Source organism: Aplidium turbinatum, chromosome 10, assembly GCF_918807975.1.
Source record: "Aplidium turbinatum chromosome 10, kaAplTurb1.1, whole genome shotgun sequence".
In the NCBI taxonomy this organism is placed as follows: Eukaryota; Metazoa; Chordata; class Ascidiacea; order Aplousobranchia; family Polyclinidae; genus Aplidium; species Aplidium turbinatum.
Genome location: NC_137481.1, coordinates 7,109,957 through 7,126,353, shown reverse-complemented (window position 1 = coordinate 7,126,353; position 16,397 = coordinate 7,109,957). Strand labels below are relative to the sequence as shown.

At 39.4% G+C, this 16,397-nt stretch overlaps 1 protein-coding gene across 1 annotated transcript; it reads right to left on the bottom strand.

The window, feature by feature from the left end:
- Nucleotides 1–24: 24 nt before the first annotated feature.
- LOC145778264 (centrosomal protein of 41 kDa-like) lies at nt 25–8,237 on the bottom strand. Its single transcript, XM_082589720.1, has 11 exons — nt 8,119–8,237; nt 6,167–6,230; nt 5,994–6,041; nt 4,529–4,590; nt 3,290–3,344; nt 2,446–2,587; nt 1,817–1,977; nt 1,669–1,736; nt 1,203–1,317; nt 580–789; nt 25–508 (listed from the first exon to the last, which is right to left on the bottom strand). Exons 1-11 carry the CDS (start codon nt 8,155–8,157, stop codon nt 411–413), a joined length of 1,062 nt encoding a protein of 353 aa, XP_082445846.1. The 5' UTR covers nt 8,158–8,237; the 3' UTR covers nt 25–410.
- Between the last annotated feature and the right edge of the window lie 8,160 nt (nt 8,238–16,397).

The following is a 16,397-nucleotide window of genomic DNA, read 5'->3' as shown; positions in this document are numbered from 1 at the left end:
CAGGGACTCGACACCAAGTTGGGCTTGCTGAGTTGTATTACAACCTAACTATACAGAAATCTATGACAATCATAAAAGCACCATCAATGGTGCACTTTAAAAATCGCACAGTGTTGATGAATTTTGTACATAACGTGCGCTGTTCATTCCAAACGATAGATGATGTCACAGGAAAGCGATGCGTGCCATAACAGTGGACACAAAGGTCACGTGGGATAATCCCGAACGCAATAAAAAAGGCTTTAAAAAATATTCACTACAAAAGCACCATATAAAAGTTTGTGACAAAGTGACAAAAAAAACATAAATCCGTCGTCTGGGAATGCACAATGTGAAGTTTCTGCACCACCTCGTGCTGTGATTTGAATCGTCGCTTGTCATTTATCCACAGAGCATCGAGCCTTGTTGGATCACCTCCAAGCTCGTCTTGATCCTACGAAGGTGTTGGCACTGCTCGCCTTGGACACGTTTGAATGCCGTGAATTGTTGGTTTGTCGACTGAGACGACCTAAAAGCATAAGTTCAAACCAATCAGCACAAAAGACTTCGCATTTAAAACTCACCAAGCCAATCACTTACTTCCAGTGTCTTGAGGGACAAGGCTTTCATCTAAATAGTGGTTTATCTTGTCAAGGTCTTCAGCCGAGAATCTTTGTTTAGTTAAATCCGCTGGGATGCCTTCATAGGACAGGGCTGTTCGCGATTTCTTCGTCGGCTGAATCCGGCAGCCGGCGGGGTAAGTCCCGGTTACGATTCCTTCAGGTACTTTCTGCCCCAAAACTTTCAATCCTGCAAATTATACATCCATGAATTGGCTACATAGCCAAGAACGACGCCGGTCAAACCTTCAGCTAACGGCACCGGAAACAAGCCTGGATACGACAAAAAAATATACCAATACGGGTTGATTTTTCACACTTTTTCTGCCTCGGGAAAGCAGTAAAAATAAAACAGAATTAGGCTACTGCTCTAATCAAAAACAAAGAGCCGAAAATGTAGAAACTAAACTCATGTTCAGCATAGTTTAGTTTCTACATTTTGGGCTCTTTCTTTTTGGATTAGATTAACCAGACGATCCAACCATTTTGCTCTTAAATTCCCAGTTTCCGACTGAATGCTACCTGGCAGGGATGTGAAGATGACAAAATCCATGTCGGCTGCACCAAGCGAATTAGACCTTGTCAATGCAACAACAAACTCACCTCCAGAAAGTACGAAGATGTTATCAAAACCCCGCTCTACCATTGTGGTTGCAGCAACAGTGGAAAGTCTTTCATCTTCATCATAGAGGATAATGATACGGCCCGGACAGTTCCTCTGATACGCGTGTGGGTTAAGGGATAGTCACTTACTCTATGTTTGAATTTAATTGAAAAAGCGCCAAAAAAGGTTCTAGTCGATGCCAGTGATTCAAGATCATCACACCTACGCATTAGTGATTAATGAAATTAAACTCTAGACTAGAAGAAAAAAGCCTGTCTAGTGACACATTTCAAAACGCAATCCAATAACTTTATTAAACAATAGCATGATTGGTCAATGGCCTTACTTCACTATAAGTAAGCATAGACTGTTGAACTCAGTCTCACAAGCGTGTAACCAATCTTTAAAATACAACTAGTTTTTAAAAATAAAACGCTAAATAACTAGCACAACAGTGAAGGATACAAAGGCAAGAATATCGTTCGTGTAATTGTTCATTGTCCGCGACAACATCGCTATCGGAAAGTTTTTCGCTGTAAGAAAGTGTTCCAATTAAGTTAGTTGAAGTTATTCAGAGCACTCTTAACATTTTACCGATTGATTTGTATCGTACCTCCAACGATGTGACAGGCACTGAATTCATCAGAATCTCGTACATCAAGGATCAGGTAAGGACATTCCTCGTACGGCCTTTGCAGAATCGATGCTTCACTGTGTTTTCTGTTGATTTTTTTCCCGCCTATCAAGTCCACCTCTCCAACTCCGCGGATGACACTAAAACGTCACGAATATTGATCATTCAGCAAACAACCAATAACTTGCCATGTTTTGCTTTCATATAATCTGCTTTTGAACCAGCCACATAAACCTAACTGGTAGAAAACATATCTCGCGAAGAGAAGATAAGAAAATCAAAATTACTCGTCTGACATTATTTAATGCAGTGAAAGTGGCACCAATTTTAAGAAAGGAACCTATTTTAGGTGTCTACGCACACACCATTGCCACCGACCACCGTCATCATGGATTCATGGTGCGTATGAATATTTAGACGATACAACGTCAGCTATTCTGTTAAAATGAGAAACTTTTGAAGATTCCACCAATGGTGAAATTACTTTAGATAAAAAACACCTCAACAATCTGTAACTGTATTTGGTTATTTACTTCTATCTACTTGGAATTGCGTACTTATAACGGATTGCTTATTACATAATTTCAGCCATGTAAATCTTCATTCACCTTTGTAGTGACGATCTTGGTGACGCTGGTTCAGCTTCATCGTCGCTATTTTTAATCGTCACATCGTCAGGAGTCGTCAGTTCATCCCGAGCCGACACGATCGCCCCGTTCAATGTGACAGTAGTGCCTGAGCGGACTGACTCTACGGGTAATGAATAAATTGGAAATATATTGATCCGAGAAAGCAAAACCCGCCTTTTTTACATTGATTCACCGGCTGCAGACGTTGAATCAATGTAAAAATGATGGATTCTGCTCTCTGGGTACCAACATTGACGTGACCCCAATAAACAAATAAAGCGCTTTAACCACGGAGAAACATTCTTTGGTGAAGAAAATACCAATTGAATGTACTGATAAAACTGCAGGTCTTTTGTACGTCTCAAAAATGTCAAATAAATTCTCCCGCCTCGCAGTCGATTTGTAAGCAATCAAGTTCCATGGATTAATCACAAAGCAATTACCTATGAGCCATTGGTAATCATAATAGTCAAAAACTACGCTAAGATTAAATGTATTTGATGCGTAAAATGCGTAAATTCAAGTGTGGTTGCCCTACACTACTGTACACACCATAAAGCAAATAAATTAAACTGAACTACAGAATCGGCCACTAGTGGAGACAAAACCGAATTTGAATGACGATGATGAAAGTATATAACTTTAAATTATTCAATCTCCTGCGGAAAACAATTTCATCGTCACATGGAAACCTATTTGATGTCACATATTAGTAACTTTACTTTTTACAACTCCATTATGACATTTTACATTGCAGTCAATCTGAAGACCAGAAATTTATAGTGATAATTTCAAGGTATGCCTTTTCAATATCCCAACTCACCCATGTCTAACACCGAAGCGTCGTCTTGCATGGAGACGTTAGCCACCTGTAATATCTGAAAGAGAAATGTTTATTTAGCTTACATGGCTTGCATTAATACACTAAAACGATGCATTTGTAGGTGTACGGGAAACAATGAAAACTTATGCAATACATCGTATGACCCGGCTCCGAGCCAGAAAAATCCGTCATTTTTACATTGATTCGACGTCTGCAGATGACATTGAATCAATGTAAAAGAGAGTTAAACTTCTCCTCTGGAAATTGATTGGTTATGAATGTGTGGCACGTAACACACCCAACAACAAATGTTTATGTGTCACAAAGGAGAGGCCTGTGTGTTTAGATATGACGTGAAAACGTTCTTCAGACAAAACTGGCCAGTTGAACAAATGTCAGGTGGCACCCGTCATCTTCAAGATTCGCATACAAAACGGCGAAATTCACTCGTATCCCAGACAGCAAATTCAACGTCTGCAGACGTTGAATCAATGGAAAAATGATGGATTTTGCTGTCTGAGATGCAAAATGCGATCAACTACAACGTAAATTGACAATGTTCGCAAATTTCGGATTCCAAGTAGCAGGCACTGAAAATTTTAACGAAGAAAATGCATGAAACAAATAAAATTAGTCGGTTAGTTAGTTTGAAATTCAATTGTATACAATTCCCATCAAACTTCTACCACCGCTGCAACACTTAGAGTTTTAATGTAAAAGAATAGAAACTTAACATGAAAAGCCACAGTCGCTCTCCTAAACGTTTGGGGAACAACAATGGAGGCGATATCATACAATGCCTTCTAACAACACAATGGCAGAGACTGACACTTGATACAGTGATAACTTGTAAAAGTTATGACTTTGAAAGAAAGCAGCCCAATGTGAAATACTACTACGGAAATTTTAATTTCAAAGAGAAACATTATAGTGAAATTTCAAGGTGTCGTGACTAAACTTAATCTACGTTTTCACCTTCGCGCACAGCCAATAAAATTTAGCTTCAGTTTTATTTATTTTTGGAAAGACTACATAAACTTTTATCGTTGAAGTGAGGACACTTGCCACATACGATATGTTATTGAAGGAACTATTAATACAATGTAAATTGTAAACTAAGATTGCAACCAGAAACAATACAACTTGTGCAACTAATTATATAGTTTCGGTCTTTACAACACCTTTTATCGGTAACATAATTCAAAATTAGCACAGTTATAAATGCAAAAAAATATTTACCAGTTGGGCCAATGTGGTGACTTTCATGCGTTTGAACAACTCGTTGTTTTTGAAGCGATAATCTGAACAGACATAATTTTTGTTGAATCGATGCATGTAACATTTTCATAAGTTAAGCGAGCTCAAATCGCAACATGCGAAACAATTGAACTAAAAGGGAAACTTACCATGCTGTTTGGCCCAACGAACCTTCAGCAATTCATTGACAATTCTTATCACAGACTGCTTCTCAGCCATTATTACTGAGATATCATGCACTTATGCCCTTGCATTATCTTATAAATTGTGTAATATAAAACACATGCGTTCATCTGTTACTTAAAAAAATAGCCAGCTTTAGTGTCAATTATATGCGAGGCAATCTTCTTTGCATTATAGAGACAAACTTCCTTCTAAAAATGAAAAACTTTTGCTACGTCAAACCTGAAATGAAATCTAACTTACAATGCAGAGCGCGTATAAAGTTATAGTTCATTGAGGTTATTTTATCAACTACAAAAGAGCAATAGATTTGTTGGATAGAGAGTTGTCATAAAAGATTACTCAAACACGGTTTCCTTTGTGAAGTTGATCTCAACAATAGTAGATGTCATCAAAGGCTCATACGTTTTACAAATAAAATTCCTTTCACCTCTTATGCTAAGAACTACTAAATTCGAACGCTTTCACATTAAAACAACAAACATGCCATCTTTTCAAACAAGCACAAAACATTTTTTATCCTCACACTAGGCTTATTACAAAATATTCTTTTCTTTTAAACAGTTTATTAGCTTGAAGAGATTGAAATTTGCCGAATCTGTAAAGACAAATGAAATCATTTTCAACTTGAGCCTTAAGCGACATCTCATTTTAACTTACTATAATATATTAACTTTTTAAAAGGGAACACTCCTGATGGAAATGTGTTTAACTTGTAAAAAACCCTATATATATATCTTTGGAATGAGTATAAAAATTGCAATCAAAATAAGGCACTAAAATAGGAGAAAAACGTTTCTGTTGTGAAAAAAAATGTTAAAAAAAATGCAAAAGTTTTTTAATTTTTACCACCAGTAAAAAATTTAATAAGTCTCGAGAGAACTTATATCATTCCTAACTTTATGCTGGCAATTGCTTTTTAATTTTACCTGAAACTACACAGAAATAGCAAAAATCCTCTCATAGATCACTTCTCCAGTATATATTGATTATGCCTACAAAATTTCATGCCATTCTGACAACAAATAAATGAGTAGTTGAAAACATCAAAAAATGACTTTTGAAGAAAACCGCATTTGAAAAACAAGCTACATTACTCACATTTATCACTGTAAGTTTTGACACACAAAAAAAAAATAAATAGAGTCAAAATTTTTCCATATTCAGAATCCAGATGAAATTTACAGCTTTTTAGATACAAAAAACATTGATAAAAAAATATTTCCATCAGGAGTGTCCCCTTAATTTCATATTGAAATCTTACTTGTTTGCATGTCTTCAATTCTTTTTAAATATCTGGAAATGCTTGACCCTGAAATTTACACACAATGTAAATTATGATACTCAAAACTTTATAACACTTTCCAAATCTGTGTGACACATCAAGGGCATTACCATTCCATTTAGAAATCACTGATATTTCAAATACTACCATACCTGTGTTAACTCTAGCTTTTATATCATTGTATCGACCAGTAGATGGTATCTTTCTCTGAAGTATCTAAAAGCAAATTTATGTCAATTGCTACTTTTGTAAAATACAACCAATATTCAACAACTGGTACTATTAGTATTATACAGTAGATCCATTGTAGTGCAAAACAAACCTTAATTTCAGCCAATGATCATTGTAAAATGTTTTGATATTAATTGAGTTGTAAGACCGACCAGTTGCCACAATGCATTGGATCAATGACAGATTTAAACCGTGAAAGATATACATTCAATTAGTGCTTTTCACAACCTTTGGGATGGTACGCAGTTGTGCAAATTAAAGAATTTGTCATGATGATGAAAAACATGGTGTGGAAAAGGAGAATGAAAATTGTCCAATGTCCATAATTTTTACTTTTCATTATTATGTGCAATAATTCAAACTAGCTGTATTGTCTTCGATTCCTTATGTCAATTCAGGCTTTTCACGTGATTGATTCCGCTAGTTGGAATATTATAGTTGGAAAAACTTGGATTTGAAGTGCCGGCTGTTTTGCAACACATTTACGAGGTGAATGATATTTTTAATAGTAGAAAATACGCTGAATAGGTAGGAGCTCTTGATGGACTTTAAAAAGACCACATGATGCAAGCATTCAAACTTCTTGTGAAAAATCCTAGTACCTATACTTGGATAAAAACGAGTTCAGTGCACCAGTAAAAAGGGCTGTGGAATCGGGCGAAAACTCCTCCGTTTATAACTGGCCGACTTCGACTTCAGCGTTATCAGATTTTTTATAATTATTGCCCTTTTTCGTAATTTTAAAGTTTAATTTCACTATGTTGTGATTGAAATTTAACAAACAATTTTCACAAAAAATGACAAGAACTAACCCTTCTATTTTTTGGTAAAGTTTTAGGGCACAATACGAAAAAAAAAACAATTGCGAAAAAACAAACTTTATTGTTCATCATTTTGTATCAAGCCGGAGTCAGTCCTTTTTTTAACGACCTCGACTCTAGTCCAGACAGGCAAAAATCCTTCTGACTTTACAGCTCGGCTAGTTGATACCAAAACGAGAAAAATAATTAGTCTTTTTAATTAGACACTTGATGGCCTAATGTATGCTTGGATAGTTGAATATACAAGGCTAATTCTCTTAACGTATAATTTTCGTTTTGGTTGTTAATAAAACAAAAGATTGTTTGAGCTTCAGTGCAAAAGGCCAACTTACTTAGAGCAGTAGCCTAGAAAGAGAAGCAAGTCAAAGTTAAATTCAGATCAATCCATTGTAACTTAAGCTATCAATTTAAAAATCAGCCTCGTTACACAATTTCATTGAATAAACTCTTCCATTGTTATTCCACAAAAAAGGAAAACAGTTAGATGCAAAATAACTATGGTTGGTTTGTGCTGTTATTTTCTGAAATAAAAAACCGTTGTTTTAAAGGTTGAAAAGCACTGCATTAAAGTATTAAACAGTAGTTCAACCTAATAGCTCACCACATTAATTCTGATATTTCGACAGTTTTTGAATAAAAATAAGTTTCAAAGCTTAAAATAAAATGTGCTACATCATTGGTTATTTTAACTCTACAACTAAGTTTTTGTTTATGTTACTGTTCACTGTTCAGTAGAACTTATTTAGAACAGTATGCAATTTTGCAGTAACTTAATATGTGATTGATAATGCAGTGTTGTTGCCTGGTTTTGTTTTCTCATGATTTGTAAAAGGAACTTCTATGTCAAGTTATATTGACTTGACGTCATTTCCAGATTTGTCCAGAAATTATAACTCAAATTAGAATGCTTCCAACATCATAGTAGGCAAGTATACAATTAACATTGTATACTCATCTGGTTATACAAAATTTGAAAGTTACTCTGCATGATTACTTTCTAATTTTGAACACCTACGTCCTACAATGTACACTTGATTCAGTAAACTACTAACCTTTGAATCGCCAATAGCTTTATTATGACTACTGGACATTGTGTTAATCTTCTGGAAACAACTGTTACTGTACTATAAAACTATCAACAAAATTTTAGCAAGAGAGCACTCCAAATCCTGTAAACATAAATAGGATTCCTTATAGGAAGTCGCTGAAACGATGTGCTTGTAAACATATCCACTTTTCTGCAAAATTTATTGCGTTTACAACACTCCTTTGCCCATGCAGGCTCGTAATCATGATTTCAGTCACCTTCCAGTCCATCAACTGGAGTGACTTTGTTCAAAAATGATAGTTTTTATTTTATAAATTTTGAACTGCAACTGATGGAAATCCGATATTTGTCTTATCAGTTATCACAACATATGTGGTCTAACCTATCTAATCAGACATTACTGATTTTCATAGCAGCTGATTGAAATGCATCATCCTGCGGTTAGTATGTGAACAAAGTCACCTTGCCAGCGGGGTGACTTATTTCACATACAAAAACTAAACTTCTGATCAAGCTTGCACCCAAGTGAGATGACTTTATTCCTGTTTTAATTTTTTTTAAATCAGTAAGGGACAAACTGGGGTTTAAAATATTTGTGGAAATCTTTGTTGCTGGTCTGAGGAAGTTTCTTATGATGCTTAACCTTTCTTGCGCGAGCTTGAGATGGTTTTACAAGTATGTGGAAAACACAGTTCTTGAATTTGAAAATGTCAAAGGGAGCATAGAATATTTGAACAACTTGAACACAGTCTTGAACTTGACAAAAGTAAACAATAAACATAAAGCTTGTGCAGGGTGGCTTTTATATTAGTTGTATTTCGTATTAAAGCTGAAATGGTCCATGTAGTGTAATAAAACAAAATATTTTTCTTGTCACACGCAATCAAACAATCGTTTCTATTCTCCTCCCATGGTTTGTGGCAGTTATAGCACACCCAATCGTTAACATTTCCAAGAATATTTGCTGCTAACGTTGAGGAAAGGTTAGACTAGAATAATTGATTTTCAAAAAAGTTTTTATTGTCGTAACCTTTCCTAGAGCTACCCTGCTTCCTTGCCATCGGGACGCTCCTTCCGCTATGTTAAATAAAGTTTTAAATAAAACTAAAGTTTTACTGTGTAAAAAAGGGGCTGTAGGTTAATAAAGATAAAATTTAACCTGAAAAAAGTTATCTCGCCGAACCAATGCATAAAAATAAATGTGAACAATGTCACCCGCTAAACAAAATCACCCTGCTTCGTCGTATGAGCTGTCTTCTTCCGGACTATATGTTTGGGCATGAGGTCATCAGCCACTCGACAGTCTCATCATCCAGGGCCTTCAGTCCAAGCGTTCCATGTGGTGGTTGATGGATTGGGCAGTCATGGACGACATGGTCTATTGTCTAGTCTGTGGCACCACACTCGCATCCCGGTGAGGGAGCCAGGCCCCATCTGCACATGTCTGAATGAAAGCGACCGACGCCGGTTCGTAGGCGGTTAAGCCGGACCCACGCAAGTCTTGCGAGGGACATTCCCAGAGGGTGGGGATCGACGTTGGGTAGGAAATCACGGAGTCGGGAGGTGTTGTTTTACCACTCTGTGTTCCATGTGTAGTTCGTCCAATGTGCCGCACTTATTCCAAGATCTTCAACGTTGTTCAGAAGCTGTCGTGCAGCGGGCACAAATGGGCGTCTTGATTTCAGTCGCTGCTGTTCTCCAGGTAGGCGCTGGAATGTACTGTGGAGGAGGTGGTCAGGGTCCAGTGCGCGACGAGCAAGAGAAATCATGGTTCCTTTACGGCGAAGCTCAGCAGGTTGGATGCCTGCAAGGATGGGAAGGCATTCCGTTGGAGTGGGACGCAGGCATCCAGTCACAGTGCGTGGTGAGTCGTTGATGACGGTGTCAATGTGGCGGGTGTGAGAGCTGCGGCACCACACTGGTGCGCAGTACTAAGCGGTAAAGTGGACGAGGGCCAAGGTAGCTGTGCGAAGGGTTTTTGCATCAGCTTCCCAACCGGAACCCGCCAGCTGCCTCAAAAGTGCAACGCGTGCAGATAGTTTTTTGCGCAGTGACTCCAGGTGTCGTCGGCACGTGAGTGACTTGTCCAGGGTTACGCCGAGGTAAGTGGGTTCGGCGCAGTATGGCAGGCGGTCGTCATCGGTGGTAATGTTGATCTCACGTTTTGCTTCCTTGTTGTTTAGATGGAAGCCGCCGACACTGTCTTTGCCTTGCTGAGCTGTAGCTTCCATTTCTGGAGATATGTTAATATAATTGACATGTCCTGGCTTAGGTTCCTCTCCATTGACTGCCAATCTCCGGCTGAATGTAGGAGAGCCAGGTCATCTGCGTAAGCATACTTCCTGGAGATGGTGTCAGACAGGTCATAGATGTAAGTGTTAAAGAGGAGGGGGGCCAGGACAGAGCCCTGTGGGACGCCGTTCCTGGGTCGACGTAGTCTACTGCGTCAGCCGCTACCGGTGGAAAGGGTAAAGCTGCGGTTTTGCACAAGTTCCATAATCATATGGACCATGTGCCTTGTGCCTGTCAGGAAGGAGACGGAGTAGTTTGCAGGTAAGGCCGTTGTGCCATACAGTGTCGTAGGCAGCCATGAGATCGACAAACACAGCGCCAGCCTTCTTTTTTGCCGAGAAGCTATCCTCGATGTCTTGGGTCATCAGAGTGACCTGGTCTACGGTTGATTTTCCGTGGCGAAAGCCGGCTTGTTCCCGAGGGAGCTGAGGGTCTATTATCGGTTCGACACGGGCGTAGCTAAGTCTTTCGAGTATCTTGAAGGGGATACAGAGCAGAGAGATGGGACGGTAGCTCTTCGGATCCCCTGGGGGCTTCTTCGGCTTTGGGACTGCAACCACTAGGGCTCTTCTCCAGATTCTTGGGATGCGCAGGTGACGCAAGCAGTAGGAAAGGAAGTCTTTTAACCAGAACCTCATAGTGGGGGCACTCGGGGCAGCTTGGAGTATTAGTTCCGAGCATAGGTGGTCAAGGCCGGGGATTTGCCTGGCTTTAGGTGCTGAAGGGCGGAGGCAAATTCCTCTGGGGTAAACTCACCAGAGATGTTGCCCTCGACAGGTGTTGGGACCTTCCAGAGGTCCGTCATTTCTTTGAGGACGGACTTGTCTGATTCACGGTCTCTCGTTCTGTGCACTGTGTGGCTGGAGTGCGTGAAGTCGATGGCTTCTGTCCAACGCTCCTTCCTCTTTGAATCCAATCTTGCCAGCAGGCCTGTTGCTAAGTTGGAGGTGGCAGTGCCCTGGGGGGAACGGAGGAAGTCGCGGTAGAGCTTGTCGCACTCCACATCCCAGCAAGGTATGTAGCTTTTTCGCCGACCTTGCGGGATGGAGTCTTTTGCCGCAGATATGATTGCATCACAGAAGTCCTGGTAGGCTTCGTCCACTTTGATGGTGTGTGGGGATGGGAGGTACTGCATAGCTTCGTTTGTGAGGAAGCTGTAGTATTCCCAATCGGCCTTTCTGAAGTTCCATCACTTGACAGGCTTGCTCGGAATAGGTGTGGCGAGCAAGGGGGACGTGATAAGCGAGGGTCGATGTTGAGACCTTGGGAACTTCTCTAGCACACGTCTGTCCGGCTGGCGATCATCGGGGTCATCACTTGCGAAAGCCAGGTCTGGGTTCGTGCCAGTGTTTCAACGACCGGAGAGGAAGCTCGCTGCGCCCTTAGGATCGTATAAGAGGGCAAGGTTGTTGTTGGTTGCCCAAGCGGCCAGACTTTCTCCGTCGTTGTTTATGGAGTTGTAGCCCCAGTCAGTGTGGTGGCAGTTAAAGTCGCCAGCATAGAGGTTGGGGTGGGGGAACACTGGGATGGCTGTTGTTGTTATCTGCGAAGGTGGGGGCTACTTGCTTAAGGGTACTTTAAACTTTTAAATGTTTGCAACTTTCGAGAGGATGTGGGGATTTGTAAAGTCATTAAGACCTCAATCGAACAAAAGTGGAAGACGCCAACTTGAGTTTCACCCTCGTTTAGGATCATTATTATCCATGTGCCTTGAGCGATAATAGAACTTCAAACTTAATGAGAATCGTGGACGTCTCTGACTTGAAAGGGATTTGAACCTCCATCGACATTGCACTTCGGTGTCCAGTATGCTGTTTTTAACCACTCGCTCATGTCTCAAGACAAAGAAGCTGTTGTTAATTGCAGTCTCATAGATTCTTCTTTAACTAACATCGGATTTTGTTACAAATACAACTAAGGTTTGCAGATTTTGTTTTAAAAGTAAAAGTTTTAACTACAGCAATCTGTCACTCAAAGTCCAAGCTGGCCAATTGGCCATCTATGTCTTTAGGTTGATTGACCCAAGATCATTGATTCACTGAGGTATTTCAAAGCGTATGCAAGGTGGGTCCCAAAAAGACTCACAACATGATAATGACAGGCCTCAAAACACGTACTTCATCAGCTTTTTTTGGCTGGACAATATTTGTACATTCCCAATATTAAGCAGATATGGTCCCATCTGACTTCTATTCAGTTGTCGTATCCAACTAGGATAGGTGTGTCCCGATAACCCATCGTAGGTGTGTCCCGTTCAAAACAGCGGACAGAAACCAGTTCTAAATTCAATCTGTAAAAATTTGCAGTGAGAGAATATGTTCGCCTGTTAAAAAGTAGGAAAAGGCATTTTGAAGGCAGGAAAGAGAGAGAGAGATGTTTGTTTATTTGCCTTTCTAATACGAGTCGAGAAAAAGAAACACAATTACATACAAATCAAAATATATCAATAGATAAGTCTGGCAGCAACAAACAACCTAGCGGTTAACCAGTCAAGGTGCTGCCTTAGAATGCTGCCTTGTAAAATTACATGGCTGTGGCTATATTTACACTATATAGTGTAATAATAGCCTCAATAGTGTTGCCCAATAAGGAATTCTGCCCTAATTTGAGGAAAGTTTAAAGCTGTTGAAAACAAAAACTTGTAATTTAGAAATTTTTTTTAGCCCTGGGCGAAGATCAAAACCCTAATCTTATTCCTAACTCTAACCCTTACCTTAATCCTTCCTAACTTTAATCCTAACTCCGGCAACACCTGATTCTAACCATGGCATTAAGAGTGGAAAAATAGCCACTTCCAAATTACATTGGCAAGCAACTATGAAATTCTTATGCTGAATACTTTCTTTGAAAGTATGCATTACTTTCTGAACCCCTCGTATACATATTTGTAACGAATTAAACGATGTGCATTTTTAAAACGAAATGCACAATATCACAAATATCAAACGTAAGCAACCGTTGTCAACTGTCAATCCACAGAACACATTCTTAACCATTTCAATTTTAGTATTTTATCCTTAACAATTTGAAAAGCAAACAAACGTTTTGCAAAAGTGTTGCCACATAATATAAATAAAATATTATTATTATTCTATTTTTGAAAAGGCTATAGTTGCTTCATAAATGTAATTTTTGCAATGTGCCAAATTGTTACAAAGTAAAAAATATACTTTTTCATCTAAAATAACATGTACTTTTTTCTAGATCTCAATTGAATTGTATAAAATTGAAATTTTAAAGAACCTAACTTTGGTTCATAGCTTCAGGTCAGGTAGCCTACATGCGAGAAGTGAGTGCACAGCACAAGCCAGACATTCAAAAAGATGTCGTTGCGATGTCTATCATGAACATTTGAGTAGATTAAAGAAGACGCTCAATGAAATGCTTAAAAATAAATGACGCTTCAAAATTAAAGATTAAACGTTGTATTGAACATAAAATAATCCAGCTTGGTATCAACTGCCTGTCTTGAAATCGGAACAGAAGGCTAGGGTACTGGACCTACATCATCCAAATGAGAAAGCTTTTTTAAAAGATTTAGTTCTGGCTGTTTTGCATTACAGGTGCAGACAAGCCCGGATTTAGGGGGGCAGAGGTTGCAGGTGCCCCGGCCCCCCGAATTTTGAAAGACCTCCTATGTGGACAAAATGTGATTTGGTGTTTAGCCTATGTCTTTTTTTTCTTTCAGCCTTTAAAGTTTCTGCAAAATGCTGTGCAGTGCTGGACGTAGAGGGCCCTCCGATCTAAAAGTGCCCCGGGCCCTCCATCAGCTAAATCCGGCCCTGGGTGCAGGCCCATAGCATCTTTTCACATAGGCCTACAAACTAGGTGGGCACTTGCCCACCTAGTCCCTTTGCTTGCCCCCTGGCCCTTTTTTTGCCCCCCTAGTTTAAAACTAGGTGGGCAATTTTTAAGACTTAATTTTTGTTTAAATTACATCCAAGTTAAAGAATTAACGACTAATCAGTGGTTCTCAACTTTTTTTTGGCTGTTACCCTAATCTCCGCCCTGAAGTGAGCCAATTACTCCCAATATCAATTTTCAAAAACAAAGTGTTTATTGCTATGCATTTCAAAGGGCTAACTATGACAATCAAAATGCAATACAATACTGAATACAAGATAACAATGCGCGATAAACATTCAATGAGAAGGTTGGACCTGGGCTTCAGCCGCCAGCTTTGTGATCCTGGGCTTTGCGGTACTGAGGGCGATTCTTGTGTCGCTTTCGACATCCAGGCAATTGCGCTTCTTTGTCTTCATTCCCGAGACAGTTGAAAACCTTTGTTCACAGCGATACGTTGTTGAAAAAGATGTCAGGATTGGTCACAGCGGTAAACCATAATCTCTTCGTGGGAAAATTGTAACGTAAGATTCCCAAATCCGTTCGTCTGCATGCAATGACCCAAAAATAAACACACTTTCGAAACGTCTATTCAAACAGTGTATTCCAGTAAAATTAGCCCGAGGCTATCGAAAATAGGTGTAACGCCTACACCTCTAAAAAAACTGTCACTACAATACAGATTAATTGGTTAAAAGACGGAACCTTTGTCCAGCTAGCAAGCACTAAGCCAACAGTTAAATGTGCGGCCAACTTTCAAACAATCATTTTACGAATGACCAGAATAGATATCAATATCTCAAATTCACGTAGAAAGTAACTGTGACGCAATAAATGAAAGACAATTATGAAGTCATTCCAACAGGTGTTTAAGCTGATGTAATATTTCCTGTTTAAACAGGCCCAAACAGGTCCAAACAGGTCTTATGAACGATGGTGCAATTTTGGCACATGCTTTAGGAATTTCCATGACGTAATATTCAGTAGACTTGAACGGTTTTATATGACGTTTGATTTGTACAGAGATTGGCCGTAACAAGGATATTTAATGCAGTGTCGCTAATGTTGGTGCGTCCTGGAGTCTGCCAAACCAGAAGGGTTCCAATTAATCTAAGCCTTTCCCCTTGAAATCAAGTTTTCAAGGCTTCGTTCATTCGGAGAGTGGTAATTTCTTCTTTGGCCGGTAAGTCGTTATCATCCACCTGGCTGTCATCACATGTGAAGGGCTCAACACAACATTAGAGATTAGCCGTGTCTAAATTCGGAAAGTAGTTGGCCAATGTCCATCTTCTTGGCTTGCTGGCCTAAGTGGTCAGCTATGTCCTCCTTCAACGCCGCTGTCAGCTCAAGTCCATTGCCTTAGAAGTACATGTCAAACGTCTGAAACTGCACAACTGTGCCTCTTCCAATTCGGTTGTTCCACAATTTAACCTTCGCGATAAATGCAGCTACGGCTACTTTGGTGTCGATCACAGTTACATTCTTGCCTTGAATTAAAAGATTGTCTTTGTTTAACTCACCAAAGATATCAGCCAGGTAACACAGCTGGGAAATCCACTGTTGGCTAGGGAAATATTCATCCAAGTCGGACTTCTTTTCTATCAGAAAAACATGGATAGCCTCACGAATTTCGACCAGGCGGGGATCACCTTGCCATGAGACAGCCATCGTACTTGTGTGTGGTACAGTAATGCTTCTTATCTTTCTCCCATCTTCTTGCACATTTCCATAAAAAGACGGCTGTTCAATTCCTTCGCTTTTATAAAGTTCATTACCTTCACTTGCTTCATTGTTTCCAAATCGGGTCTCGTTACCCCCCAAAAATAGGCAAATTACCCCCCGGGGACAATTTACCCCCGGTTTGGGAACCACTGAGCTAAATGGAAAGCTTTAGCATACATTTAGAACTTATGAGCCTACCTTTGACCTTACTTATAATATCCTTAATGTTCCATCCAAGCAGATTAGTCAGCCTATCAATTTGTGTTGTGAGTACCGTACCTCAAATTTTGTGTGAGATTCTAAATGTCTGAATTTTCGAAGTTTGTTTCCTGATTTTTATCAAAATAAAATACCAGCTCTTTAGAATCATCTAATTCTGCATAGATTCAACTCATTATAATATCTTAGCAGTTGTGTTCATATAGG

Coding starts and splice junctions, on each gene's coding strand:
- LOC145778264 (XM_082589720.1), bottom strand. CDS start 8,157: ATGTCCAGTAGTCATAATAAAGCTATTGGCGATTCAAAG. Junction 1,978..2,445: donor CCAAGATCGTCACTACAAAG/GTGAATGAAGAT, acceptor GTGACGTTTTAG/TGTCATCCGCGGAGTTGGAG. Junction 509..579: donor TGTCCCTCAAGACACTGGAA/GTAAGTGATTGG, acceptor TTATGCTTTTAG/GTCGTCTCAGTCGACAAACC.